Here is a 27,812-nt window from a genome sequence, read left to right as displayed (position 1 = left end):
CCAAGCCGGGTTGAATGAACAGCAGGGCTGAGGGGCTTCTGTAAAAAAATAGAAGAAATTGCAATGGCGGCCGCCGAGGGAGCTGCAGCCGCAAGCTTCCCTAAGGACAGAAATAAATAACAATGGCGGCCGCGATATAGGGGTTGGCAGGAAAAACGGGAGCGCTACAAGAGGCTTCAGAACGGGTGGGGTGTCTACGAGGGAGCCGCAGCCGCAAGCTTCCCTATGTAGAGGCTAAAATATAGACTGAAATAAGGAGGGGGGAGACCGCAGCCGCGGAGCCCCCGCTAAACGAAAAAACAGCAACTGCTGCTGTTGGAGCCTAACAGCCGCGGAGCCCCCGCAAACACGAGAGAGCAGCAGCCGCTGCTGGAGGAGGCTGAGAAGGCTGAGTAATAAACGGCAAAAAGGGGGAGGGGGGGACCGCAGCCGCGGAGCCCCCGCTAAATGGGAAAGAGCAGCAGCCGCTGCTGGAGGAAGTTCTGAAAGCTGAGTAACAAACGGCAAAGAAAAAAGGGGGGGGGAGGATCGCAGCCGCGGAGTCCCCGCTAAATGTAAAAGCAGCAGCCGCTGCTGGTGAAGCCTCAGGGAAGAGCCCCGAAGAAATCAAGAGGTAAAAAGATAAGAAGAGTAACAGAATGGAAATAAGACTTAGCTACGCTCTGTCTAAATTCAGATCTGCCTCGGACGGAGGCAAGAATGAAGACTGGAGTGGGAGGGGCTCGAGCCCCAGGTTTTAACTCTAGTGCATTCTTGCCTTCGGACGCTAGATGGCAGTACTACCCAATCTGATGGCAGGCTACCTGTGGAAAATCATGCATACACAAATTAATAAATCCTACTTAGATGCATCTTGGGTTTTAGATAACCCAGATATGTTGTTGGCATGGAAATGGCTCCAAAACTGGTAAAGAGAAGTTCCTTAATTATTAATCCAGCTGTAATGGAGCAACTAGATGTTGGAATTGTTCCCTATATAGTTCTCCTTGTGGTCCCAGTCCTGGGCAGAATGAGTGATCAGGCGGACAGTGTTCGTTTCATGGCCACCCAGTGCTTTGCTACACTAATTAGATTAATGCCTCTTGAGGTAAGTCAAAGTCTTTTCAATTCTGACTATGTATAGTCTTTGCTAACCTGGCTACTCAAACTGGAAATGGTGACTGCTAAGCCTCAAGAGTGATCTGCTGTGCCTGGAAGTCCTAGCTGTAGCTGGTAGGTGACAAGAATGTTCACGCAGGGTGTATAAGCAGCTGGTTCCTGCATTTTGCTTCAGTATATCTCTCCTTCATTCTGGCTCTACATAGCCAGCCCTCTTCGTTCCGTCCCACCCCACCCCACCCCAAAAAATCTGGATAGAGCAGCTATCCAGTATTGAGCTCAGTGTATACGAGTTGATTTTTTTTCATTCATTCGTTTGTATACTGTTTCATACTTCAAAAGAAGCCTCTAAGCGGTTTACAGTGTTGTAAAAAAACAAAGTCACGCATTTAAAACAATACAAAACATTTGAAAAAATCATCTTAAATATTAACATCTTAACATTAATCATAAAAAACAAATTACACATTTAAGACAATACAAAGCATTTAAAAATAATTTAAACATCAATATAGCCTAAAATAAATAAATCACAATAACTGCTATCAGATTAAAACACTAATATACCATGAAGACAAACATCCCCAACCACCACACACATGAGTGTGTGGGTACAGGTAGCAGCATCACTCCCACTTCTGCTACCACCCCAACTTATGCTGTCACCAAAAGGTGGGGCAACAACACTACACACTCCCCACCCCTGGGGCTCCCTCCTCTCACCAGGGAGCACCCACAATTATTCCATCCCCACACAACACCCATAACAACAGGGAGGTAACATCATCCTGTGGGTAATGCATGAAAAGTTATCTACAGTAGCACAAGTTATATGTTCATGGACTGGGATTTGAAGATGCATTGTGTAAAACCATCCAGCAACTATGCTTTTCTTCCCCACTCTTTTCCTCATGCACAAATTGGATCCGTGCAAGAGAGCTGTCATGAAGGGAAGCAGAAAACCCTTCTTCAAAAACTCTTCTTTGAAAACCATCTTTGTGAGAATCTGTGTTTCAAAGCATACACAAGTCAATGGCTCACTGTAAAGCATCTGCTTTGCATGCAGTATGTCCTATGTTCAGTTCCCAGCATCTCCAGGTCGGGTTGGGAAAAGACTCCCTGACTGAAACTCTGGGGAGCTGCTGTAGTGCAGACAATACTTAGCAAAATAGACCAATGATCTACTTAATTAAGTACTGATTAAGGCAGTTTCATGTTCCAGAATCTCTTTGCATGTAAGCAACATGAGGAGAAACAGGACCACTCTGCTATGCCCCAGCCCCATGAGCATGTAATCTGTACACTGTTCAGAGCCCTCTACCAGTTTGAGGATGAGGGCTTGAAGTGAAGATTTCTTCCCTGCCTTCACCATAAGGTCCCAGGGTGGGTTACAAAATCATAAAAACAAAAATATTAAAACAATTCTACTGAGAGCCGCTACCCATGCAGTTTGGAAGCCTTCATAATCAGGGTTTTAATTTGCACCAGGAGGCACCCTCCCTCAAATATATGGAGGGTTTTAAACTGTACTAATGACATACTAGAGGTGGAGCTTGACAGCACACACTGCTTCTCTTATGTTTGCTTACACACAAGAAGTCTGAGTGCTCGAATAGTGCTTCACTCTCCAAAGGATGGTGCTGGTTTGGGAGATGGGTTTAAAAAGGTTGAATAGGTTTTCAATTTGGATCCAATTTTTTTAAAAATAAAAGTTTCAATCTGAGCTAGCTGTGTTAATGTTTTCAACATATCTTTACCACAAACATTTAACATTATACATGCAGTTCCAGTTGAAGTCACTAGAAGGTGTATTAGCCTTTAAGGATGAAACTGGGTAGTACTGGATTTGTAACTTCTTTCATTCATACTACTGTTTGTTCTCTCTAGTTATTTAGAGAATTCAGTGGAGTCTGTATGCAGTCACACTTGTCTGGCAGTAGATATTTTTATATGTTTCAGTGCTCCTTTTCCCCCAATCCATACCATACCCTTCACAGGAACTTAGAATTTGCTGATCTTCAATGAATAACTTAAATATTGCATTACAAGTGTGGCTGGATGTTAAACTACAATTCCCATCACTCTTCATCATTGTCTATGCTGGCTCAGGCTGATAGGAAGTAGAGTTCAGCAGCATCTGGAGGGCCACAGGTTAGCCACCCCTGCCTTACAGCAAGGGTCAGTCAACATTTTAATCTTCATTGTAGGAATCAACAATTTTGCATGTTTAGGGTGAGAGCAAACTTGCAAAATGGCCAAAATACAGATCTTCCAAATAGTCCCAAAATGAGATTCTTCTAGTATCCACCATGTTCATACTCAAGCATAAGAAGTATGTTAAGAGTAGTTACCGGTATGTGTTTTATGAAATGTAATGAATCTAGCAGGAAGGGATGCAAAAGTGGATGATGGTATCACTGTTGGGCAATGCATTACACTTTCACCATAAAGTCTGTAAACAAGGTTCTTCATTTACAAATAATAAATGTTAATGATTAAGGAGAAACTATGCCTGAACCCTTTGGTGTCATCCTTTTACCTTGAACTGAAGAACTTGAACTATACAGGTATCAGTTAAAAATGTTTTTGTTTATTATGTTGTGTTACAGGCTTTCTATGTTCAGTCAAGCTCCAAAGTGTCCAGAAATTATGACTGTTAAGGGCCATGGCCATAGGCAATATTGATATGGTGCAGTGTCCTATTCTGTGGTTAATTCCAGCGTCACAGCTACCTTGTAGGTGGAAGGATAGCGGTGGCAGAATGGTGGGGCTAAGTCCCAGTTTTGGCTGTTCAGCACATTTAGTCTATCTGACTAAAGCTACCATTCCACAATAAAGATACCAGGCTGGCAACCAATGCCATCCACCCAGGATGATAAGAGTTGGAGAGGATCTTGAAGGTCATTTAGTCCAACTACCTGCTTAGTGCAGCATTTCACCTTACTCCATCTATACATATTCCACAAGGGTTTTGGTTAGCTTTGTAATCTTGAAAAAAATCCTGTACAGTAGGCTAATCTTTCTCCATAGTGCAAAATCAGCAAAAGAACTGAGAAAGAGTGCCTTACGTCTAAGTACTTTTTAGTTTGACACAGGAAGGATCCAAGCATTGGACTTCATACATTATTTAATTACATTGTAACTATATGTAAGGTAAATGTAAGCCATATGTAAGCACAAGGGTTAGAGCAGAATATTGCAGTGTGTTCATGTCATTGGCCATTTAATTAAGTCTTGCCTTTCAAGTAATTAGGTAAGACAAACTATATAAAGGACTGTGAACACTTTGTATGAGTAGTAACATTTCTCTTCCTAACCTCTAGTTGTAATCCTGTTCTCTAGTGGGCACCAGAACATCCCCAAGTGGGTATTGTCTTCCTATCCTGTTGCTTGAGGCAGGAAAGAGTTAACACTCCAAGGGACTCTTACCTTAGCCCCTCCCATGGAGTGACAGTTCATTTTCCTGCCAGGCATGAGCAGTACTGTTTTTGGCTTGCTCTTCAGTCTTTTTTAGAATCTCAAATCTTTCTCTACTGTTCTTGATTTATTGTGTCTGAGTTCCTTTCTGAGTGGTGTCTGAGAGTCATTTACAGTTTTTCCAAATGAATTGTGTGTGTGTGAGTGACTGTTAAGTGTCCGTTATATCTGTTGGTCAATTTATTATATTGTTAGATTGATTGCCCTCAGCATTTGATACCTTGAATTAATTACCTAGATAATTAGCTGAGGTGTTCAAATTAATTTCATTTTATCTAATGAATTCTGTGTATTGATTCAACTGTGACAAAGAAGACTTTTCTGAAAAGGAAAAAACTGAAGCGAAATGCCTAAGGAGCAGTCAATAAAATAAAATCCGTACAGAAGGTGGCAAGAGCGGTTGGTGCGGTAGCACCTTCAGCCTGCTCAGTGAAAAAGATGCTGGTTAAAAACACAAGCCGCAGCAGTGCACATGGAGGCAGCCGCCATTTTAATCAACAGACAGCCTCACAGTCACTCTTGCCGTAGCACAGAGAGCGGCCAGTAATCAGCAGCAAAGTGCTGTTAACCGTGTAACCAATGCAGCAGCAGAGCAATCTGGGAGGAAGCATGTTGCCAAAACCAAAAATGAAGAGAAACTTGTAAGCAATGCAGTGGCACAGCTATCGGGCAATTTATGCTGCTAAAAATAATGAGAGTTTTAATGATAAAGCAGTCTTACTAACGTTATAGTGCAGAAAGCTGGCATTTGGGCAACAGAAAACAGCTTCACAGGCAGTGGGTGGCCCATTAACTCTTGCAGTATCACAGAGAGTGGCCAGAAACATGCACAAAAGCATTACAAACCCTGCAAGTGATGTGGTAGTAGAGCAATCGGAGGGAAAATGCTGCTAAAACTAAGGACAAAAATAAAAATGCAGTTTTACCAATATTGGAAGTGCAGAAGAGCAGGTTATGTGGGAGAGCAAAGCCAGCAGTGGGTGGCAACAAAAGATGCTCTCTGAGAATGAAAGGGCTCCAGATCCTTTCGTCGTTTTCAGTTCAAATTCAGAGGAAGAAGAATGCACTGGGGTTAACATCCAGCAGTCTGAACTTATACAGATCTGTTTAGATACGGTGCCATTGTGTAATGCTGAAAAAACAGCAGCAAAAGCATAAAGATTAAACATGCAGTTAATTTGCTTTTTGCTGCCATCTCCGGTTTCAGTCAAGAAATTCAGCAGGTGAAATCTTTCCATTTAAGTCCTGCTGTGGTAAATCACATTAGTAGAGCCCTGATGGATGACATTTCTGCAGAACCAGCCAGTCCTTTCAAGCAGCACCTGCACAAATGCAGCAAGTTACACAATCACGCCCTGCACCAATGAATAATAATTTACCTTCCAATACATTACAGCACAGTGTTCATTTGAGTCAGCCAAACAATGCTGTTAATGAGCAGCAGAAGCAACAGAGAACATGTGACTGCTTCACTAGACCCACATGATGTGTCCAGAGGTAGAGCACTGATGCTGATGGTATAGAGGTTTGGCAGACAACCCACTGAGATGCAACAGAATGTGTATGATGATTCAGTTGTCTTCCTAGAGGATATAGATGGTTCATAGGTGGAAAAGCTGTTTGGTCTGAATAATCCTGCTGTGTTACCTCAATAGTCTTAGGTAGTCCTGTGGCATTGACTGGGCAGCAACTAATGGCCTTTACAAGGGCAGCTAAATTGCTGGAGAGCAGGAAGATATGCTATATGGCCTGGATGCCCTGGTCAGTTGAAGTGCACTAATTCAGCTTGGCAAACTGCAATCAAGCATGCAGATGAGCTCCTGTCAAATGCACAGTGCCCACCTCAAACGCAAGTACTAGGGGCTACTTCATGTGCATTATCCGCATCAGGTGATGAATTTGTGGGCACAAGCAATAGATAAAGACACTTCATTAAAAACGAAACAAAATCTGTGGTCTCCACAAAGAAAATGCAGGGGCCATATATGCTTACTGGCCTACATTCAGGTCAGTTGAGCAGGACACTTAGTCCATGCAGTTATCTGATCTGCATCTGTTTTGGCAGCGGATAAGACAAGTTTGGCTGGGAGGTGTTAAATCTCTGATTTGCTGAGATACAGTGGCTCAAGTGTATTCAACAGGGCCATATAGTGTCACATTGGGTACGCTGCAGTTGTCTAATTCACAGTGTGTAGTTTCTCAGTTGAGCCACAGACAGGCTGATCAGCCTGGTTATCCACAAATTGTTGCTGCCAAGTCATGCAAAAACAATGATGAGGATGATTAAAAAATGAATAAATAAAATAAATTAGTCAGACGCACAGTCAGATTATGAGAAAACCATATCATGGGCACGCTTCCTCTTCAGATGAGGAGGGTGTTAAGTTCCCAGACTTGCATGCGAGTTAGATATGGTTTGTTCTGAATGTAGAAAGAAGTGACGAAATGGTCTCTAATAAATCATGGCCTACATGTGTTTTTAAGGCTATAACAGTCTTGGACACAATGGACCAGGTGTGAAGTCCATCCCTTCTACTTCTCGGGTGTTTGCTGCTCCTGATACAAGTCTTAAGGATGGGTATTTCTGTTCCACCTCTGTCTCAGAAACTGGTCAGATCACAGTGGCAAGATGCTAATGCATTTTTTCTTGTGTGGCAAACTGCCTTGATGGCCATTATTAGCTCCTTGAACACGGAGTCCCTCAGTGAGAGGAAAATAAAGTGAAAATGATAGCGATGATGATGAGGATTATAACAACATATAATAAGGGAATGCTACTCAGTAATTATGGGGTTGTCACATCGGTCATTCAGGAGTGTGGCATAAGATCCAGCTACAAGGGTCAACATAATTTTTTAGTCCTAAAAGCCAGTTCGTGGTTATTTGGACCCGGGAATGTTCATACAGTATTGAAGAGTTATAAGACATGTCTGTGGAGACTATTAGGTTTTCCCCCTCACCACACCAGAACATTAGTTCTTTGGGAAGAGTCTGCTGGTTCCTCTAGAGCACCAGAGGCATATACATAAGTAAATATCGGTTACCTCATGAGTGTCATGAGAATCTGAAGGTTATTTCTAGCAGATAGCCCTGGAAAAAATTTGTTTGGAAGTATTTTCCAAGAGTAGCAGCACATAGCACAACTTTGCTCTCCTGGAGAGCTGCAGTCCTTAACAGTTGAAGGATAATTACATATATCTTAGCGATTCTTGAGGGTCCCCTATAGGATGACCTTAGCAATAATGATTAAATAGCAACAAATAAATAGAATATAGATTGTTTTTGTTTCACAAGTTTCCAGGAGGCTTCAGCCACATCCTCTGCAACAACAATATTCAGTATTATCTTTTTCAACGACATGCTCACTATTATTTTACTAGGGGGTTCAGTTCATTAGCTAAGGAACAGGTATGCTGCCATCCAATCGCAGATAGGTAACGGAGGGCAAGTGAGGCTTGAGAAGGTCATGTTCGACTATGTCCAGCATACTCTTGAGCTGACAGAATATAAGTATCCTGTGTTGTGCAACTATGGTTTCTGTGCCACTTTCTGAGGAACCGCCATTTCCCAAGCCACAATCTAGAAGCAACTTAAAGACCAAATATAAAAGCATCCCATTAGTCACTGAACTTAGTAGGCAAACATTCTCCGGTCAAAACTATTAGGTAGGTTTTGTCCACTGGGGAAATAGTAGAGTATGGGCTTTGCATGCAGAAGTTCCAGGTTTAATCCCTGGCATTGCCAGTTTTAAAAAAACCAGGTAGCAGGAGATGGAAGAGATCTTTGCAGAAAATCCAGAGAGTACAGGACAGTCTGATCCTGTATGAGGCACCTTCCTATGTTCCATAATACGGGAACATAAAACAGATGAAGCTGTAATCAATGTGCTAAATCCTTATGAGTCATTGAAAGTCTATGCAGCTGATTGATCTGAGAACCAAACATAGAAAAATCATCCTAGTTACAGCTAACTGTAGTGCTCACAGCAGTGTATATTCTACTAGGGCTATTTTCAACCCTTGCCATCAAGTACTTAAGAAAAAGAAAACAGCCACTGTATCAGTATAGTCTCCCTCTAGGATGCACACCTTAATGTGGTGAGGGGTTTGAGAGTGTCGAAGAAGCTGAGAGCAATGCAGTCAGAAGTCTAGACCAAGAGACTAGAATCCTAGCAGGGTCACCCAAGGAGGAATGGTCAAAGCTGAGACACCAGACTAAGATGTATCCAAACTCAGAAGAAGGCAATGGTAAACCATCTCTGAATATCTCTTACCACAAAAACCCTATGAACAAAGTATCCAAAATGCAACACGAGATAGTGCTGGAAGATGAGGCCCCCAGGTCAGAAGACACTCACTGACCTACTGGGGAAGAACAAAGGACAAGTACGAGTAGCGCTGTGACTAATGACGCAGCTGGAAAGGAAGCCCAGAGGCTGATGAGCACAGATGTGAAAGGAGAGTCTGGAGTTGTACGATGCACACAATAGGAAAATGGATTGTGAGAAGCTTGAACTGGGGAAAGTTAGAAATTGTCAAGCAAGAAATGAAATGTATCAACATTACAATACTTGGCGTGAGTGAATTAAAATGGATGGGAATGGGACATTTTCAATCTGGCAACTACAAAATATTTTATGCAGGAAATGAGAAATTAAGAAGAAATGGGGTTGCTTTAATAGTGAGAAGTGATGTAGCAAAAGCAATTAGGAGCCACAATGCAAGGTCTGAGTGAGTGATATCAATGAGATTAAACAAGAAACCTATTAACATAACCATCATCCAAGTCTATGCTCCAACATCAAATGCAGAAGAAGAGGAATTGGAGAGATTTTACACAGAAGTACAGGAAGAAATTGATCATACACCAAAACAAGATTTGCTGATAATCATGGGGGACTGGAATGCAAAAGCAGGGAACAGAGAACTAGGAATTGCGGCTTAGGAGACAGAAATGAAGCAGGAGAAAGACTTGTTCAATTCTGTGAAGCCAATAATTTGCTTCTTGGAAACACATTTTTTTAGCAATCGAAAAGATGACTGTACACGTGGACATCACCAAGGTCAATATAGGAATCAAGTTGATTATAGGTAGCAGTAGATGGAGAAGTTCCATACTTTCTGTGAAAAGACCAGGAGCAGACTGTGGTACAGTTCATGAACTGGTCATATCGAAAATGAGAGTAAAGCTAAAGAAGAACAGCAAAGACATCATAATGCCAAAATACAATTTAAATAACATCCCAGAAGAATATAAAGATCAAATAAGGAACAGGTTTGAGGCTTTAAACTTAGTTGACAGAGAACCAGAAGAACTATGGAGTGATGGCAGAGACATTATCAGGGAAGAATGCAAAAAGACAATACCTCTAGTTAAAAAGAGAAAGACCTCAATGGATGACTGAAGAAACTCTTCAAATGGTTAAAGAGAGAAGAAAAGGAAAAGGAGATAGAAACACGGTCAGAACCTTAAATGCAACAGTACAGCAACTAGTACGTAGGGACAAAGAACTATTACAATAGTTATTGTATAGAAATAGAAGAGAACAAAAAGGGAGGAACAAGAGCCCTATTCCAAAAGATTAGAGAAATGAAAGGGACATTTAAACCACAAGTAGGGATGTTGAATAATCAACAGAGGAACACACTGACTGACTGAGATGAAATAAAAGGAAGATGGAAGCAATACACTGAAGAACTCTATAAAAGAGATGACAGGATGACAGATTCAATGATGGAGGAACTGTATGATGAAGAACCAGAAATTTTAGAATGTGAGGTGAAAGCTGCTCTTAAAATACTTGGAAGAAACAAATCACCAGGAACAGATGGCATACGAATAGAGTTGCTACAAGCTCCTGAGACTGAATCTGTCCAAATTTTCACAAAAATTTGTCAAGAAATATGGAAAACTAAACAATGGCCCACAGACTGGAAGCGTTCCATATACATCCAAATTCCAAAGAAAGGGAGTCTCAGGGTATGCAGTAATTATTGAACTATTGCCTTAATATTCCATGCAAGTAAAGTAATGCTCAAGACCCTACAGCAAAGGCTCTTACCATATATGTGAGAAATGCCAGATGTCCAAGCTGGATTTAGAAAAGGAAGAGGCACCAGAGATCGTATCGCAGACATACATTGGATAATGGAATGGACCAAGGAATTTCAGAAGAAAGTCACCCTGTGCTTTATAGATTACAGCAAAGCCTTTGACTATGTAAATCATGAAAAACAGAAGATTTATGTAACTTTAAACCTGACAGTGAAGACATTGAACTTGTCAAGGATTGTCAGTACCTTGGCACAGTCATTAACCAAAATGGAGACAATAATCAAGAAATCAGAAGAAGGCTAGGACTGGGGAGGACAGCTATGAGAGAACTAGAAAAGGTCCTCAAATGCAAAGATGTATCACTGAACACTAAAGTCAGGGTCATTCAGACCATGGTATTCCTGATCTCTATGTATGGATGTGAAAGTTGGACCGTGAAAAAAGCAGATAAGAGAATAATCAACTCATTTGAAATGTGGTGTTGGAGGAGAGCTTTGTGCATACCATGGATTGCGAAAAAGACAAATAATTGGGCGTTGGACCAAATTAAACCAGAACTGTCACTAGAAGCTAAAATGATGAAACTGAGGTTATCATACTTTGGACGCATAATGAGAAGACATGATTCACTAGAAAAGACCATAATGCTGGGGAGAACAGAAGGGAGTAGAAAAAGAGGAAGGCCAAACAAGAGATGGATTAATTCCATAAAGGGAGCCACATACCTGAACTTACAAGATCTAAACAGGGTGGTTCATGACAGATGCTCTTGGAAGTTACTGATTCATAGGGTCGCCATAAGTCATAATCTATTTGAAGGCACATAACAACAAATCATGACATTTAACACTGAAAGATCAAGATATTTTTCAGGAATATAGCAAGAAATATAGCACCATACAAAGAAGTGAGTGTTGTAGAAAAGATAAATGAGTCATTTACACCTTCCCTACTGCACCTTTTGAAGCAGGCTATCAGTTTAAAAGGCACAGCGTCAGTGTTACAGACACTGTAACATGATACAATGTAAAACATTAAATTATAACCAGGCATTTAGAGTTAGTCTGCTTGGGAAAATACTTCATTGTACACTTTGTCCTTCCTGTTGAGTTGCAGCATATTTTTGTTTTTCTAAAGCATGCAGTACAAATATATCTGTGATCTACTGGCATGGGGGTAGTGAGAGAGAGAGAGTGCCTGCATGTCAAACGGCTTAGCTGTTGAGCCTTTGAACACCTGTATATCTGCAAAATTCAAGGGACATTGTTGTTTGTACACCCTACTTTATTGAGATTCACCTTTCTCCCAAATAATTGTCTTATTCTGCTAGTTGCCACTTATTTCCAGAATCCTGAGTAGCTCATGAAATAGAACACTCATTACTTCGATTCTTAATTTTAGTCAAAGCACACTTTTACAAAATTCCTTTCAAGTAAACAACCACAGTACAACATGGTAGTTTGCTTAAATGTTTAACTGTCTTTTAAAGTCTGAAAGCTGACCTATTTCTGTCAAGTTCTTTCTAGTTATGTGACTTCATTATGCTTTTTTTAGTAGAATATTTATATAGAATGAAAACATGAATTAGAAGAATCATTGGGATTCCTCAACTTTGTTTTCTATTTCAATTGTACATCTATATGTACCTTGCATGTTTATTTTCTTTCAGGCTGGAATACCAGACCCACCAAATATGTCGGAAGATTTAATCAAAATTAAAGCCAAGGAACGCCATTTTCTGGAACAATTATTGGATGGGAAAAAACTAGAAAACTATAAAATTCCAGTCCCAATTAAAGCAGAATTAAGAAAATATCAGCAGGTAATTTCTTACAGGAAGGTGCTTGTGTGTGTGTGTGTTCCTGGACCTGCACAACTTTTCCAATTGGTTGTCCAGATTGGTTTGGATAGCTTATTTAAATTTGTGTTTTGTAACCTGATATGAAATACTAGTTTATAGCCTTCTGAACCTGCTTCCAGTCAAAAGTTTATAAAAGACTTGAGAATGTTTTTCTAAAAACTTTTCCAAATAATGCCTATCTGGAAATTTTAAAAAATTAACTAAAGTGGTGTTGCTTCTACTGATCAAGAACTGTACCTAATAAGATTCCTAAGATTAGTCATGAAGTTGATGAGCAAGGATGGAAATAAATTCCTGTGTGCTGGTAGTAAGACATTTTTGAGCAGCAAAGGCAGTTTAAGCAAAAGTTCATGGCAGGATCATTTTAGAAATATTTATCTAATTTCTGCCTCTAATCCACGTTTGGATGTTGGTTCTTCTGTGCAGTGCTATAGTGCTAACATTAAAATATCAGAGTTCTGACTGAGAGGAGAGGACTGAGCTTTTACTTCTAGTAGAATCTCTCTCTTCTAAGAAAAGCATTAATATAGCCAAGAGAGGTGTGGTTGCCAGATATGCAAGACTGAGGCTTTTTAGTGATGGTGCCATCATTGTGAAATTCCCTCCCAAAGGGAGGTTAAATTGGTTCTTTCATTTATTGTTTGTTTGTTTATTAGATTTATATCCTGCCCTTCCTCCCAGTAGGAGCCCAGGGTGGCAAAAAAAAAACACTAAAAGCACTTTAAAACATCTTAAAAACAAGACTTTAAAACATATTAAAACAAAGCATCTTTAAAAAAACATCTTTAAAAGCAATTCCAGAACAGATGCAGACTTAAAGTCTCTACTTTAAAAGGCTTGTTGAAAAGGGAAAGTTTTCATTAGCTCCGAAAAGATAACAGAGATGGCACCTATCTAATATTTAAGGGGAGAGAATTCCAAAGTGTCTGTGCCACGACACTGAAGCTTGCTATGTTGTGTGGAATGGACCTCCTGATAAGATGGTATCTGCAAGAGGTCCTCACCTGCAGAGTGTAGTGATCGACTGGGTATATAGGGGTAGGACAGTCTTTCAGGTATCCTGTTTCCAAGCTGCATAGGATTTTCTACACCAAAATTCAAACCTTGAACTTGGCCCTGTAGCTAATGGACAGCCAGTGCGATTCGTTCAGCAACCGGTGATAACATGTTGGTGATACCCTTCCACAGTGAACAGTCACGCCACCTCATTTTGCACCAGCTGCAGCTTCTGGACCAACCTCAAGGGCAGCTCCACATAGAACACATTACAGTAATCCAGCCTGGAGATTACCAGTGCATGGACATCAGTGGTCAGGCTATCCCAGTCCAGAAACAGCCACAGCTGTTTTACCAGCCAAAGCTGGTAAAAGGCACTCCTAGCCAGAGGTCACCTGGGCCTCTAGCGACAAAGATGGATCCAGGAGCACCCCTACACTACAGAACTGCTCTTTCAGAGGGGGTACAACCCCATCCAAAGCAGGCAATTGACCAGTTATCCAAACTCAAGTACCACTAACCAACAGCACCTCCGTCTTCCTAGGATTCAGTTTATTGGCCTTCATCCAGCTCACCACTGAGTCCAGGAACTGGTTCTGGGCTTCAAAGTCTCTCCCAATGCAGGTGTTACAGAGAAATAGAACTGGGTATCATCAGCATACTGCTGACACCTCACCCCAAATTTCCTGATGACTGCTCCTAAGGGCTTCATATAGATCTTAAACAGCATTGGGGACAAGATGGTACCCTGCGGCACCCCACAGCACAACTGCCAGGGGGCCAAAAGACAATCACCCATTGCTATTCTCTGAAAAGAAACTGGAGTTAGGATCAGAACCACTGTAAAGCAATGCTGCCAAAACCCATCTCACCAAGTCAGCTCAGAAGGATACCATGGTAAATGTCAATCACCTTCCCTAAAAAGGGAGTATTTGTGACCGGGTGGTAGTTGTCACAAATTAATGGGTACAGGGTGGGGTTTTTCAGGAGCAATCGGATCACTACCTACAGAGCTGAGCAACTTAACCCTTGAACTGCCTTGCAAACAATTTACAGTGGGCTTCCGAAGGGTCTATAACTCCATTTCCTGGAGTTGATGTCAACAGACCCAGACAATACGAGAAAGCTCCACTGGGCGGCTACTTGAGAATGCAGTGGAGGCAGAGAAGTGGGCCTTCTTTGCCACCCTCACCACCACTCAGTAGGCACAGTTATGATGTTTTACTGGTGCCTGATCAGCCTTACAGCACATTTTTTGCCACTTGCTCTCTAGCTGTCATCCAGCCTGATCTTTTCATTGCCCTGTTTTCATTTGTTTTTGTTAGACAAGTGGCTAAGATATTTTTTGGTTCACCAGACTTTTAATGTATTTTAATCTTCCCTGTTGTTGGATTCGTTTTATCTTGCCTACTTTTTATGCTCTGTTTTTCAGTTGTAATATTTTAAATGCTGCTAATCGTGGAGGCCATTTTTAGAACTAAAAGGACAGCATGTAACTTTTTGTAATAAGAGAAACCTAAGTGACATTCCTATCCCCCTGCTCCTTTCCGTTTACAGGAAGGTGTGAACTGGTTGGCTTTTCTCAACAAATACAAGCTTCATGGAATCCTCTGTGATGATATGGGCTTAGGAAAAACCTTGCAGTCCATCTGTATTCTTGCAGGAGATCACTTTCTCAGGTAGCACACACAATTACTGCTGGTCAATTCTTACTTCAACACATTTGCAGAATAGAAGATGTAACCAGTCTTGTAATGTGGTTTTCTCCAAAGGACCCAAGAATATGCAAGAACTAAGATGGCTGATAGTGTTCCACTTCCATCTTTAGTAGTGTGTCCTCCCACACTCACAGGCCATTGGGTGGATGAAGTGGGCAAATTTTGTTCCAAAGAATATCTGAATCCTTTGCACTATACTGGCCCTCCCACAGAAAGGGCAAGGTAAATAATCCATTGCAGAAGTCTAGTTTTAAGATTTGCTTTGAAATTACAATTCCTTCAGTAGGGATTGTGCAAAAGTACTGAAATAATTGTGCAGTCTAAAAAAATAGATTTGTTTTTTGTTTCTGTATAGTTCTAAAGTCTTACTTTGTTTATCTTTTGTCCTCTTAAGGTTGCAACACCATGTAAAAAAACACAACCTAATTGTAGCTTCCTATGATGTTGTGAGAAATGACATTGATTTCTTCAAGTAAGAACTATCATTCTTCCTGTTCTTTTAAAGTATATTACATGTTTTAAAACTATTTTAAGTTGATTGTCTTTTTTTCCCTAGAAATATTAAATTTAACTACTGTATTCTTGATGAAGGCCATGTCATCAAAAATGGAAAAACAAAACTATCAAAAGCAATAAAACAGTTGGCTGCCAATTATAGGATAATACTCTCTGGAACACCAATTCAGGTAATCCCCAATTATCTATTGAAAAGATTGTACTCTTCTGTTTATTTGGTAAATTCATGAGAACTGGCCCAGTTTGTTGTAACTTAAAAAATGTAACTAATGTTTCTCCTGTTTTCAGAACAATGTCTTAGAATTGTGGTCATTGTTTGACTTCCTTATGCCAGGATTTTTGGGTACAGAGCGCCAATTTGCAGCTCGCTACAGCAAACCCATTTTAGCAAGTAGAGATGCTCGGAGCTCCAGTCGGGAACAGGAGGCAGGTAAGAAGCAAGTTTTGTAGCTTAATGAAGCACTTTTGCTCTTGGGAAAAGTAATCCTGCTGTTGATATGATTCCAGAAGAATCTCTTAATTTTTAACGGCTTCTCTAATAATATGCTTTTCCTTTTGTGGGCATTTGCAGGCGTTCTTGCAATGGAAGCACTGCATAGGCAAGTTCTGCCATTTTTATTGAGAAGGATGAAAGAAGATGTGCTGCAAGATCTTCCACCGAAAATTATTCAAGACTATTACTGCATCCTTAGTTCTCTACAGGCACGTTCCTTGCAATAACTTGTCCATAACTTCTCAGACTCAAAACCCTTTGTTTTTACCTGGCCTGTTGGAATAGCTTTTGACTTCTGGTGTAGTTTTACATTTAGTGTATGTTCATTAATTTGTTGGCTTTTGATGTATTTGCAGTAGCCATTTAATACTAATGCTGGAGCAGCCTACGCATGTACTCCTTGTGCTTAGTTGCTAGGCTTCAAATAAAATATTAATACTTAAAAAATAGTTGGGACCTCATTATGAAGATTGGCCAAGAAATTATAATCATTTGGTGTATCTGAAGGAAATCAACAACAAGCGATAGTTAATGCTGCTCTGGTATGGAACAACTGCTTATGTCCTTCTGGGCCAAAATAGTTGAGTAGCGTGCCCTTCTCAAAGCAGTGTTTTCCTTTGTGCCCATGCTGAGAAGAAGATAATTGTGGTTGTATATTTCCTTGCAAAGAGGAAATGCAGTATATTAATCCTGAAAATGGTAATGTGTGGAGAGTTCAGAAACTGAAGTTATTGCTAGATTATGGGTTGAAATAGCATTTTCTAAGAGAGCGGCACAGAAACCATGGCTGTCCAACACAGGATACTTATCTTTTGTCAACTTTGTTGCTGAGGTTGCTGATACTGTTGAGTATACCCCTTTATGAGATAATTTTGAAGTGAATGGTTTATTAAGCATATATTCCTTTCTTTATAGATTCAACTTTATGAAGATTTTGCCAAGTCTCGTGCCAAATGTGATGTGGAAGAAACTGTTTCAGCAGTTTCACTCACTGAGGAGACTGAAAAACCAAAGCTTAAAGCCACAGGACATGTGTTTCAGGTTGACATTTCATTATGCTTTGTTATGTTTTGATAATGAACATTTAATAGATTAGCAGTTTTTATGTAATTGTTGCAGGTACAATTAATCACGATCAGGCTCTGAAGCAAACAGGATTGTTTGCTTATGGAAATGACCTGCCTTCAAGTTGATCCTGACTTATGGCTACCCTATGAATAGGGTTTTCATGGTCAGTGGTATTCAGAGGGGGTTTACCATTGCCTCCCTCTGAGGCTAGTCCTCCCCAGCTGGCTAGGGCCTGCTCAGCTTGCCACAGCTGCACAAGCCAGCCCCTTCCTTGTCCGCAACTGCCATCTGGGGGGCAACTGGGCTCCTTGGGACAATGCAGCTTGCCCATGGCTGCACAGGTGGCAGGGCACGTAACCCCTGGGGCACGTAACCCCTGAGCCACTCACTGTGGGGGTGATCTTTAGCTGGCCCTTTATACCCAGGAGACACAAGCAGGGATTTGAACTCATAGACTCTGGACTCCCAGTCAGGCGCTCCTCCCCACTGTGCTATACCAGCTTATCGATTGTTTGCTTAAACACTAGTTAAATTGAACCAAGTAGTGAACTACCTCTGATTAAAGTTCCAAAATGGGTTGAAGTTCTATGATATATACATTTACATTTTATTAAATAATGCATTATAATTTGCAACTTTAGCGTGGTATATTCTCTTAGATTTTAAACCAAGTGGGCTGTCTCCTTATATGTTTTGAATAAATGAATAAACTAAGTGCAGTTAGCTGTAGAATGATATCATAGAAGAGACCTGTTTTGAGCAATGTCTCCTAATATTTGGGAAAGGCTATAAAAGCATTTAGTTGAAGAGTTGAGGCTCAATTACGGGTTACCTTGCTTCTCTATGTCTTTCTTGATAGATACTGATTTTGACATTAGCTCACTTGCTCCAAAATCATATATTTTCCCCATCTTTCAAGGTGGCATATATTGTTCTCTTCCCTCTCCATTTTATCCTCACAATAACCCTGTGAGGTAGGTTAGGCGGAGAGACAGTGACTGGCCCAAGGTCACCTAGTGAGCTTCATGGCTAAGTGGGGATTTGAACCATGTCCTTCTGGGTCCTAGTTCAACACTAACCACTACACCACACTGACTCAATAAATGAATAAACTAACTACGATCAGCTACAATTTTATATGCATATTTTTCAAATAGTGCTTTTGGAATCAGGTATCTGGAAAACATTTCCTAGCAAATTGTTCATGGTCAAAGCTTCCAAGCGTGGCTTTAACTTTGACTATTAAATAGTGAATACAACGTGAAATAATTTCTATCCTTTAAGGCAGTATTCATCTTAAGACTGAGAGAGATTTTGCTAGAGTGCTTCACTGCAACCCTGAGCTTTACAAGTTTCTAGGCAAAATAGTTTCAGGTAAGCTGGGAAGTGCATTTTTTACAGGAGGTAAATCATCACTATTCAGCAGACTAATGCAATTTATGGAGTCCAGGGTAGAGTAATCATTTCAGAGGCAGGTTTATCTTATTTATTTATTTTTTTGGTCCTCCACAAAGTGTCTACGACTAAATGATTAACATTAACCGTAATTAGGAGTAAGTGCAGCATGCATCTCCAGTTGTTGGCAAGATTTTCATAGGTAAGAAAGAGATGCTATATGCTGCGTTGTCTGAATATATCTTAAGTTATGCATATTTCATGGCTTTTTTTAAAGGCATTACAGTATTTAAGGAAGTTATGCAACCATCCAGCATTAGTTTTAACTGTTCATCATCCAGAGCATAAGAGGATTACAGAAAAGCTTGCAGCTGAGAATTCTTCCCTTCGAGACATCCAGCATGCACCTAAACTCTCTGCTTTAAAACAGGTGGGCAAACCTGAGCTGTATATCTGGTTTTAGGAAAAAGATTCTCCTTACACCAGCATCTGTAACTTCATTTTATAGATGGAACAAAGAATGGGAAAGTGAGAGAACTGTGTGGAGTATAAAACAGGAAGAAAGCTGGGGCTACCTAAAACTGTTCAGAGTACCTAGCCATTAAAAGTGTACAATATTTTTATAGATCTGTTTGTAAAAGCACATGTGTTAAAATATGAATCTTATAATCAAGAAGACATTTGCTTAAATTAAGTCCTTGTTTTGTTGCAATCTTGGATTCAGAGTCTTTTCTGAAAAGATGATGTGCTTCTTGCTTTGTCATTGGTGCCTCATTACTAAGGCTTATGCCAAAACAGAAGCAGGAAATAAATGGTGCTCTACTTGATGTGTCATAGCCATTCCCTAGCTTCTAATGCATGCATGTGTGCACCTCCAGAGGGCTTGGAAATCAAAGGTTTTTAACTTGATTACAGCTTCATCTGTTTTATGTTCCCATATTATTGAACATAGAAAGGTGCCTCATACAGGATCAGACTGTCCTGTACTCTCTCACGATGGATTTTCTGCAGAGATCTCTTCCATCACCTACTACCTGTTTTTTAAAAAACTGGCAATGCCAGGGATTAAACCTGGAACTTCTGCATGGAAACCCCATACTCTACTATTTCCCCAGTGGACAAAACCTACCTAATAGTTTTGACGGGAGAATGTTCAGTGACTAATGGGATGCTTTTATATTTGGTCTTTAAGTTGCTTCTAGATTGTGGCTTGGGAAATGGCGGTTCCTCAGAAAGTGGCACAGAAACCATAGTTGCACAACACAGGATACTTATATTCTGTCAGCTCAAGAGTATGCTGGACATAGTCGAACATGACCTTCTCAAGCCTCACTTGCCCTCCGTTACCTATCTGCGATTGGATGGCAGCATACCTGCTGGTCAGAGGCATTCTATCGTTTCAAGGTAAATGCAGTGACAGCTGTTTTCTAACAGATGAGTTCTTGCATTTGGAGCTCCACTGTTGCTGAAGAGAATGACATCCTGTGTTTCAGTTGTGTCCCCCTTGGGTACATAACTCAGATGGCCCTGAAGGTCCCCTTTTGTGCTTGGTGCCAAGGAGGTGGCCATTCCTCCTTGTACCCAGCTTAAACACAGAACAAAACTTTTGGCATGCTACACATTTATGCTCACCATTCAGCATAAAGGCCCCTAATTTGTGCCCAGAATAAATGTGGAGCTAGCAAAGAAGAGAAATCTTCATCATTGCTGGCACACTCTGTTTTTTATATTGGGTGCCAAGCGGCAGAGCCCAAGGGTGGTGCTGGCTCTTCAAGGGCTGCATGAAATGCGTTGATGGGCCACATGCAGTATGTTGTGAACCACTGATTAGACATAACACATGTGAGAGTATGCTGTAACATTATATAATTTGTGCTCTGGGTCGGACAGTGTGTGGCAGTGGACATAGAATTCAGCTTCTTGAAAATGGTCAGCTGGCAATATGCAACTTGGTCCATGGCTTAGCTGCACTGCTACATGTAGGTGCTGCCCTAGGCTCTCTGGCTGTGTGCTAGGTGACCTAAGGCATAATAAGCAGATCAGAATGGTGTTACTATGTGCCCTCCTCTATGTGTATCAGTTATTACACTAGTATAGGAGGAACACTTGCTTGGGTCTTGAACCAAGAATCACAGCATGCCAAAAGGACCACTGGACCTTACTAGTACAGGGAATTATCAACGAAATGAGGAGCCAATATCAGGATAATTGAATAAACGGTTTATTGCTTTGAATTTTGTGGTTTTTTTGGTTTTTAGTGATACTGATTTTTTTTATACATGTAGTTTTTATTGTTTGTAAGTGGCTTTGGATGGGCTTTGCCCAGAAAAGCGACATATAAATATATATTTAATTACAAAAATAAAAGATTAGGTACAGAGGCACCATTCAGATTAGAATGGCAACTATTTGATTAAATCTATAGAGGATAGGTGGGATCGGGGCAGAAGGAATGAGAGAGAGCAACGTGCTAGTACTATGAGAAGGCTCATACCAAATGGGGAGATGAGGCCAGAGGCCAGAAAAGCCACTGAGATAGTCCTTTGTGTGTTTGTGACGGAAGAAACGGAGTCAGGCAAGGCCCACAGAGGACCCTGTAGCCTTGAAGATTTCTTCGAAGGAAGTAGCCCATGGCTATGCATTGCCTGGAGTCCTGACTAAAACAGAGTAAACAGAAAATAATAAAGATAGAACTTAAGAAGGAACGTGGGGGAAGGACTAGGAGGGTGAGTGAAGCTAGCTGAATCTGGACTGACCTTGACCAAATGGACCCAAACTGAACATTAAACTCTAGTTGTTTATTATTCTTGCAGGTTCCATTTTTTCCTGGTAGACTCACCCACATAGCCCCACATTGGGTTGTCATGCTCTAGCAGCCAAAGCAGGAAATCTCTATTGTTAATTTGAATGCTCCTCTTCATTTCTCTCTCAGCATCTCCTTTGTTTCAGTTTCCTGCCAGCCCATGCAGACGCTACCAGGGCCAGCGCCAGCGCCAGGCATGACTGGGCCCTTGGGCACCAGCCTTCCCGGGCCTGCAGCACCTGCCCACATGCACCACCTTCCTCTCCCACTGTGGTGAATGCTGGATGCACTGAAATGCCTGCCATCAACCAAGATGGTGTCAGGAGCATCAGCCCCTTAGGGGAGCTTCAGCCATCATCTTGGTTGATGGTAGATATGCATGCACAGCAATCACCACAACATTCCTAAAGTTAATTCTACCTTTCATAGGTCTGAGGTACTGGTCCTCCCTTCCTTTTGCCCTAGCTCTTCACATCCATCTGAACTGTTATGGCACAAATTGGACGTGAAGCGTGCATTTGTATTAAACGCACCAAGACATTTAGGCTGACCACTAGCCTGTTTGTTTCCTTCCATGTCTCCTCCATGGGGGGGGGGGCAACTGGCAACCAAATGGATTAGAGCCTGTATTGCATTAGCTTACGAGTCTCAACAGCTTAGGGCTCCTGGTCACGTCACAGCCGATTCCACCAGGGCAGCAGCAACTTCTGCAGCTTTTGCCACTAATGCCAGCAGTGCAGAAATCTGCAGAGCAGCCACCTGGGCAGTGCCATCTACACTCACTAGACACTATAAAGTGGACACTTGCGCTTCTGCTGAAGTGGCCCTTGGATGTCATGTCCTTCAGTAGTGCTACCTTTACAGTGAGTAGAGCTGCAATTTCCCACCCAAAACGGACTCAGGCGCTGGTAGGTCCCAGTTGTGGGGCTATGTGGGTGAGTCTGCCAGGAAAATGTAACATTGGTCACTTATCGTGAAGGGTCTTCTTCTGGCAGACAAAACCCACATAGCCACGCCACACCCTGCACTCATCCGCTCACTGCTGCAATAGGTTCTTACCATTAAGTTTAGGTATTACTGTGTTTGTTGTGACATGGCACAGTTTTTATGTTGATTCCAAGGTTTGACTCCACAGGTACACACAGTCTTAGGGCTTGGCCAGAATGGGAATTGAAACAAAGGAGATGCTGAGAGGGAAAGGAGGAAGGGGAGGAGCATTCACATTTACAAAAGAGATTTCCTGCCTGGGTTGCTAGAGCATGATGACCCAGTGTGGAGTTATGTGGGTTTCATCTGCCAGAAAAACACCCTTTACAGTAAATGACCAATGTTCCATTCTGGGGATGGGGGGAAATGTTTGCCTTGATCAAAGGGAGAGAAGGGATCTAGTAGGATCTATGTTTTCACCATGGATGGTAAGTGCAAAGGCGTATGGAGTTTCATGCATGCATTCTGGGTAGAGGTGTCCAACCTATGTTGTTGTTATGTGCCTTCAAGTCGACTACGACTTATGGCGACCCTATGAATCAGTGACCTGCAAGAGCATCTGTCGTGAACCACCCTGTTCGGATCTTTAAGTTCAGGTCTGTGGCTTCCTGTATAGAATCTTGTTTGGCCTTCCTCTTTTTCTACTCTCTCCTGTTTTTCCCAGCATTATTGTCTTTTCTAGTGAATCGTGTTCTCATGATGTGTCCAAGGTATGATAACCTCAGTTTCATCATTTTAGCTTCTAATGATAGTTCTGGTTTAATTTGTCCTAACACCCAATTATTTGTCTTTTTCATAGTCCATGGTATGCACAAAGCTCTCCTCCAACACCACATTTCAAATGAGTTTATTTTTCTCTTACCTGCTTTTTTCACTGCCCAACTGTCACATCCATACATAGAGATTGGGAATACCATGGTGTGAATGATCCTGACTTTAATGTTCAGTGATATATCTTTGCATTTGAGGACCTTTTCTAGTTCTCTCACAGCTGCTCTCCCCAGTCCTAGCCTTCTTCTGATTTCTTGACTATTGTCTCCCTTTTGGTTAATGACTGTGACAAGGTATTGACAATCCTTGACAAGTTCAATGTCCTCATTGTCAACTTTAAAGTTACATAAATCTTCTGTTGTCATTACTTTAGTCTTCTTGATGTTCAGCTGTAGTTCTGCTTTTGTGCTTTCCTCTTGAATTTCATCAGCATTCGTTTCAAATCATTACTGGTTTCTGCTGAGAGTATGGTATCATCTGCATATCTTAAATTATTGATATTTCTCCCTCCAATTTTCACACCTCCTTCATCTTGGTCCAGTCCTGCTTTCCGTATTCATGTGGTAGTTACAGTGCCTCAGGCATGAGTTTTCCTTCTCCAGGGCTCTGAGATGGTCAGTTAGTGGACATGCATTAGGTGTTTATTTTTTATTTATATATTTATAGCCCACCCTTCCTCCAAGGAGCTCAGGGTGGCATACAAACATGGTTCTCCCTCTCCCAAATTTATCTTCACAACAACTCTGTGAGGTAGATTAGGCTGAGAGACAGTGACTGGCCCAAGGTCATCCAGTGAGCTTCATGGCCAAGTAGGGATTTGAACCCTGATCTCCCAGGTCCAACACTCTAACCACTACACCATACTGGATTTCCAGCAATTGCTTTAGGGATTTTGGCAGAAAGGAAGCATTTGCATACTCCAGAGCTCTCAAGCCTGTTTGCATAACTGCTAAGGGTAATTTCTAATTATCATGTAACAGGAGGATTGCCGGTGTCCAGTGGTGTTTTCCTGTTGTTATGGTTAGAGAAATGGAGTTTCCCAGAGTCAAGATGCTTATGGAGATACTTAAATGGCAGTGCGGTTGAGCTTAACAGCAACTTGTCTACTCTTACTTTTGTAAGATGGCTTTTTGTTTGCTATGGACCACAAGTCAGTTGCTAGTTAATGGACAGGGATTCTATCTGGGTTCCTAGCTGGAAACTATGAGAGAAACTCCTCTTGGCAAACTGATTTTGGTTTCTACGTATTCATATGATGCATTCATTGCTTTTAAGTCACAGTGAGTTTTGGCACTTGGTCATTGGGCAGGGATCATAATTAGGGTAACTGGAGGTTAGCTCCTCACATGTTCCCATCTTGAGGTGGTGATGCTAGCGGTTCACACCATTAACTGCCTTAAGCTGGGTTTTCTCACCTCTTCTCCTTCCTACCCCAACAGGCAGGCTAGGAATGTGCTGCCAGTAGATGGGCAGTTTCTAGTGAAGCTGTGATTCCTGCCCATGCAATACCAAAATATTTGGAAGGTACAAGCAATATAGTTGTTTAGTCTAGTGTCCGTTTCTGGCATAACTCTCTCCACAACTCCACCTGCCCAGCCCTGCCATTGTGGGTACAGGCTTTTTCTGCATGTGTATGTCACCAGGTAAACTGACTGTTTTTTCATACACAGGTTTAATAATGACCCATCCATAGATGTACTCTTGCTTACCACTCATGTTGGTGGACTGGGTCTTAATTTAACTGGAGCTGACACAGTGGTATTTGTTGAACATGACTGGAATCCAATGAAAGATCTCCAAGCAATGGATCGAGCACATCGTATTGGACAGGTATAACATAAATTGCTGCTGATTTAGGAGCAGTTAAAATCATCTAAATAAATCAAAAATCGGTTTAACCTTCCAAAATGAATGCCACAAATAGCGTGCATTGCTCACAGTTGGTGCTTTCTGTTTATAACCATTATTTTCTAAAATAGTGGCTACCTGGAACTGAAAACATTAGCATAGACTAATTATCAAACGGGGAACGGAAGGCAAAAATTCTGTGTCTTACTCAGATCTCTCCCCATCCCCCACCTCAGATTCCTACTGTGTTTTCTTCACTTTTTGCCCTGTCAAAAATTACTTATTTTTAAGTGTCTTCTATGTTTTCATTTGCCACGTGGTAGTTTCTTAAATGCTTACAAATGTTAACTGTCCTGCAGAAACGAGTTGTTAATGTTTATCGCCTGATTACAAGGGGAACCTTGGAAGAAAAAATAATGGGTCTGCAGAAGTTCAAAATGAACATTGCTAATACAGTGATTAGTCAAGAGAATACTAGTCTGCAAAGCATGGGAACGGATCAGCTGCTTGACCTCTTTACTCTTGACAAGGTAAATAGTAGTTCATATCTGATTTGAAAACAAGTAACTAGTGCTACCCAAGTTATTGTTATGGTTTTGATTAGTCCACAATGTTTGGCAAGATTTGCAATGGAAATGTAGCCATTCATCAATCTTTCATTATATAGATGTGATGTGAGAAAAATAAGTACTCTCTTGCTTCTGCTTTATGGTCATACCGTGTAATGTTCAGAGACCACCTTAGGATTGTTAGTTTTTTTGACTACCATATTTATGTATTCACGGGTGCTTTCTAGCTCTTAAAATACATAGACTTCAGTGTACTTCTCTTTTTTTTTCTTCCTCCACCCCATCTTCCAATATCTTCAAGGATGGAAAGAATGAAAAATCAGAAGCTGCCATGTCTGCTTCCGGAAAAACAACTATGAAATCAGTTCTTGAAAATCTTGGAGAACTTTGGGATCAAGAACAGTATGACTCTGAATATAGTCTAGAAAAGTTTATGCATTCACTCAAATAACCATTTTTAATACAATGGTTGCTAGTTGACATTTTCAGCTGATATTCAGCGAATTTCAAAGAATTTATAGTGGACATCTAGCATAACATGTAAATATACTTATAAAAATATGAGAAATGGGTGGCATTTTGAATAGAGCCACCTTTGTCACTTTGGGATAGGTAAGTCTTAAATACTTGCATTGTACAAAACCTCTAAATGTAAACTTACTGTAAGGTAGCTCTGAACTTGCAGAATAGCTACAAATTCTTATTTGATAGAATAATAAAACAGGTCTTAACAGGTTTTGCACATGTTGATAAGTGTTACTTCTCTTTTGAAATAAGGCTGTCCCTCCCGTTTTCCTGAATCTGCAGTAATTTGTACAGATTGTTTGAGTATTTAACTAGCCTATTCTTTTAAACCTTACTTTAGCTTACTTTAGTCGTCTACTTTAAAAATGTTCAGTTTTACAACTTAGAATGAGGTTTAGATTACTTCGGGATAATACATTGATATAATAATGGCAAAGCCTACCATCCTGGAAGAATATTGGGGAATTAAATGAAACCTCAAGTATTAAAGTTCCCACCTTTATATTTAAGTATGTGGTGCTCTTCAGTCTTCTGGCATTTTGAGAGCAGTTGACTTTTTAATAGGATTTACAGATAATGGCTTATTTTAGGCCATTTCCACATCCTGTTTAGAGGGTGCCATTTTTAAATTTTGTGTGTGTGTACATATATGTATATATGTGTGGCTAGAATATAGCCCATTCAGAGATCAAATGTATGCAATAGGCTTCAATCCTATTTTTTTTAACTAAAAAAATATATATATATAAACAGAGCATTTCTAGCAGTTGATCTTATAAAAATGAGAGTCCATGCTGGAAAGACTCTCTAATGCATGAAACTTTTTAAATGGAAGAGGGAAGATGCTTGGAAATTCAGAGATAGTCTATTTAGAAATGCCTTCACTGCATCAGAGCTGAAATCATGTAACAGAAATTTTAGGAAGCTTTATTAATTGAGAGTAAGAATAACAATAGTTGTACATTTTTTTAAAAAAGGGAGTCAATAGTGACATAAGTCTGTGCATAGATGTGCATGAATGTACCAAATGTGTACACTGTTTTCTAAATATATTAAAGGCATAAGCTGTCTGAATATATACATAAAATATATGTATAGTTGTCATATCTAAAGTTTGAAACTTGATGTGCACTTCAGTATCAGAGCTTACATAGCCATAAGATTTCAACACAAAGATTGTTTTAATTTTTTAAGACAAAAAATATGGCTTATGGAGCAAGATCGTTTTACAGACTCAAATATGGATGAACATGTGTTAGATTTTGGTAGATATATGAACTGCCATGTTGTAACATTAAACTAGCATTCCGTAAAAATAAAACAAAAAAGCTGAACTGGCATTAATCATACCATTATAAGTCTCATGTAGTTCTTTCCAGATCTTTGGTTATAAACATGACAGCTGCATAGAAAAAAAGTACCATCTGTCTTTCTCTCACACACCCTTATCTGAAGAAGGTACAAAAAAGGGGAGAAGTTTAAGTCTTATTAGAAAGTCATTTTGATTAGGTTCCCTTTGTGCAGAGTGCTGCTATTAATCTCTTTCTACTTTTCAGCAAGGGCTGATCCTCTACAGCAGCCTTTCCCAACCAGTGTGCCTCCAGATGTTGTTGGACCACAACTCCCATCTCTC

General features: G+C 40.7%; 1 protein-coding gene across 1 annotated transcript in view; it reads left to right on the top strand.

The window, feature by feature from the left end:
- BTAF1 (B-TFIID TATA-box binding protein associated factor 1) overlaps positions 1–27,513 on the top strand; it is an 83,412-nt gene extending 55,899 nt beyond the window's left edge. The window contains exons 25-38 of the mRNA XM_061635553.1: positions 939–1,087; positions 12,299–12,451; positions 15,044–15,165; positions 15,259–15,426; positions 15,599–15,676; positions 15,761–15,890; positions 16,009–16,150; positions 16,292–16,422; positions 17,129–17,254; positions 18,954–19,106; positions 19,869–20,080; positions 24,908–25,067; positions 25,445–25,615; positions 25,956–27,513. Of these exons, the coding sequence (XP_061491537.1) occupies positions 939–1,087; positions 12,299–12,451; positions 15,044–15,165; positions 15,259–15,426; positions 15,599–15,676; positions 15,761–15,890; positions 16,009–16,150; positions 16,292–16,422; positions 17,129–17,254; positions 18,954–19,106; positions 19,869–20,080; positions 24,908–25,067; positions 25,445–25,615; positions 25,956–26,105 (2,045 nt within the window). The 3' untranslated portion in view covers positions 26,106–27,513. The remainder of the gene's footprint in view (positions 1–938; positions 1,088–12,298; positions 12,452–15,043; positions 15,166–15,258; positions 15,427–15,598; positions 15,677–15,760; positions 15,891–16,008; positions 16,151–16,291; positions 16,423–17,128; positions 17,255–18,953; positions 19,107–19,868; positions 20,081–24,907; positions 25,068–25,444; positions 25,616–25,955) is intronic.
- The last annotated feature ends 299 nt before the right edge of the window (positions 27,514–27,812 follow it).

This window comes from Rhineura floridana, chromosome 7, assembly GCF_030035675.1.
Source record: "Rhineura floridana isolate rRhiFlo1 chromosome 7, rRhiFlo1.hap2, whole genome shotgun sequence".
Classification (NCBI taxonomy): Eukaryota; Metazoa; Chordata; class Lepidosauria; order Squamata; family Rhineuridae; genus Rhineura; species Rhineura floridana.
Note: the sequence above shows the minus strand (reverse complement) of the source record. Positions and strands in the feature narration are given on the sequence as shown.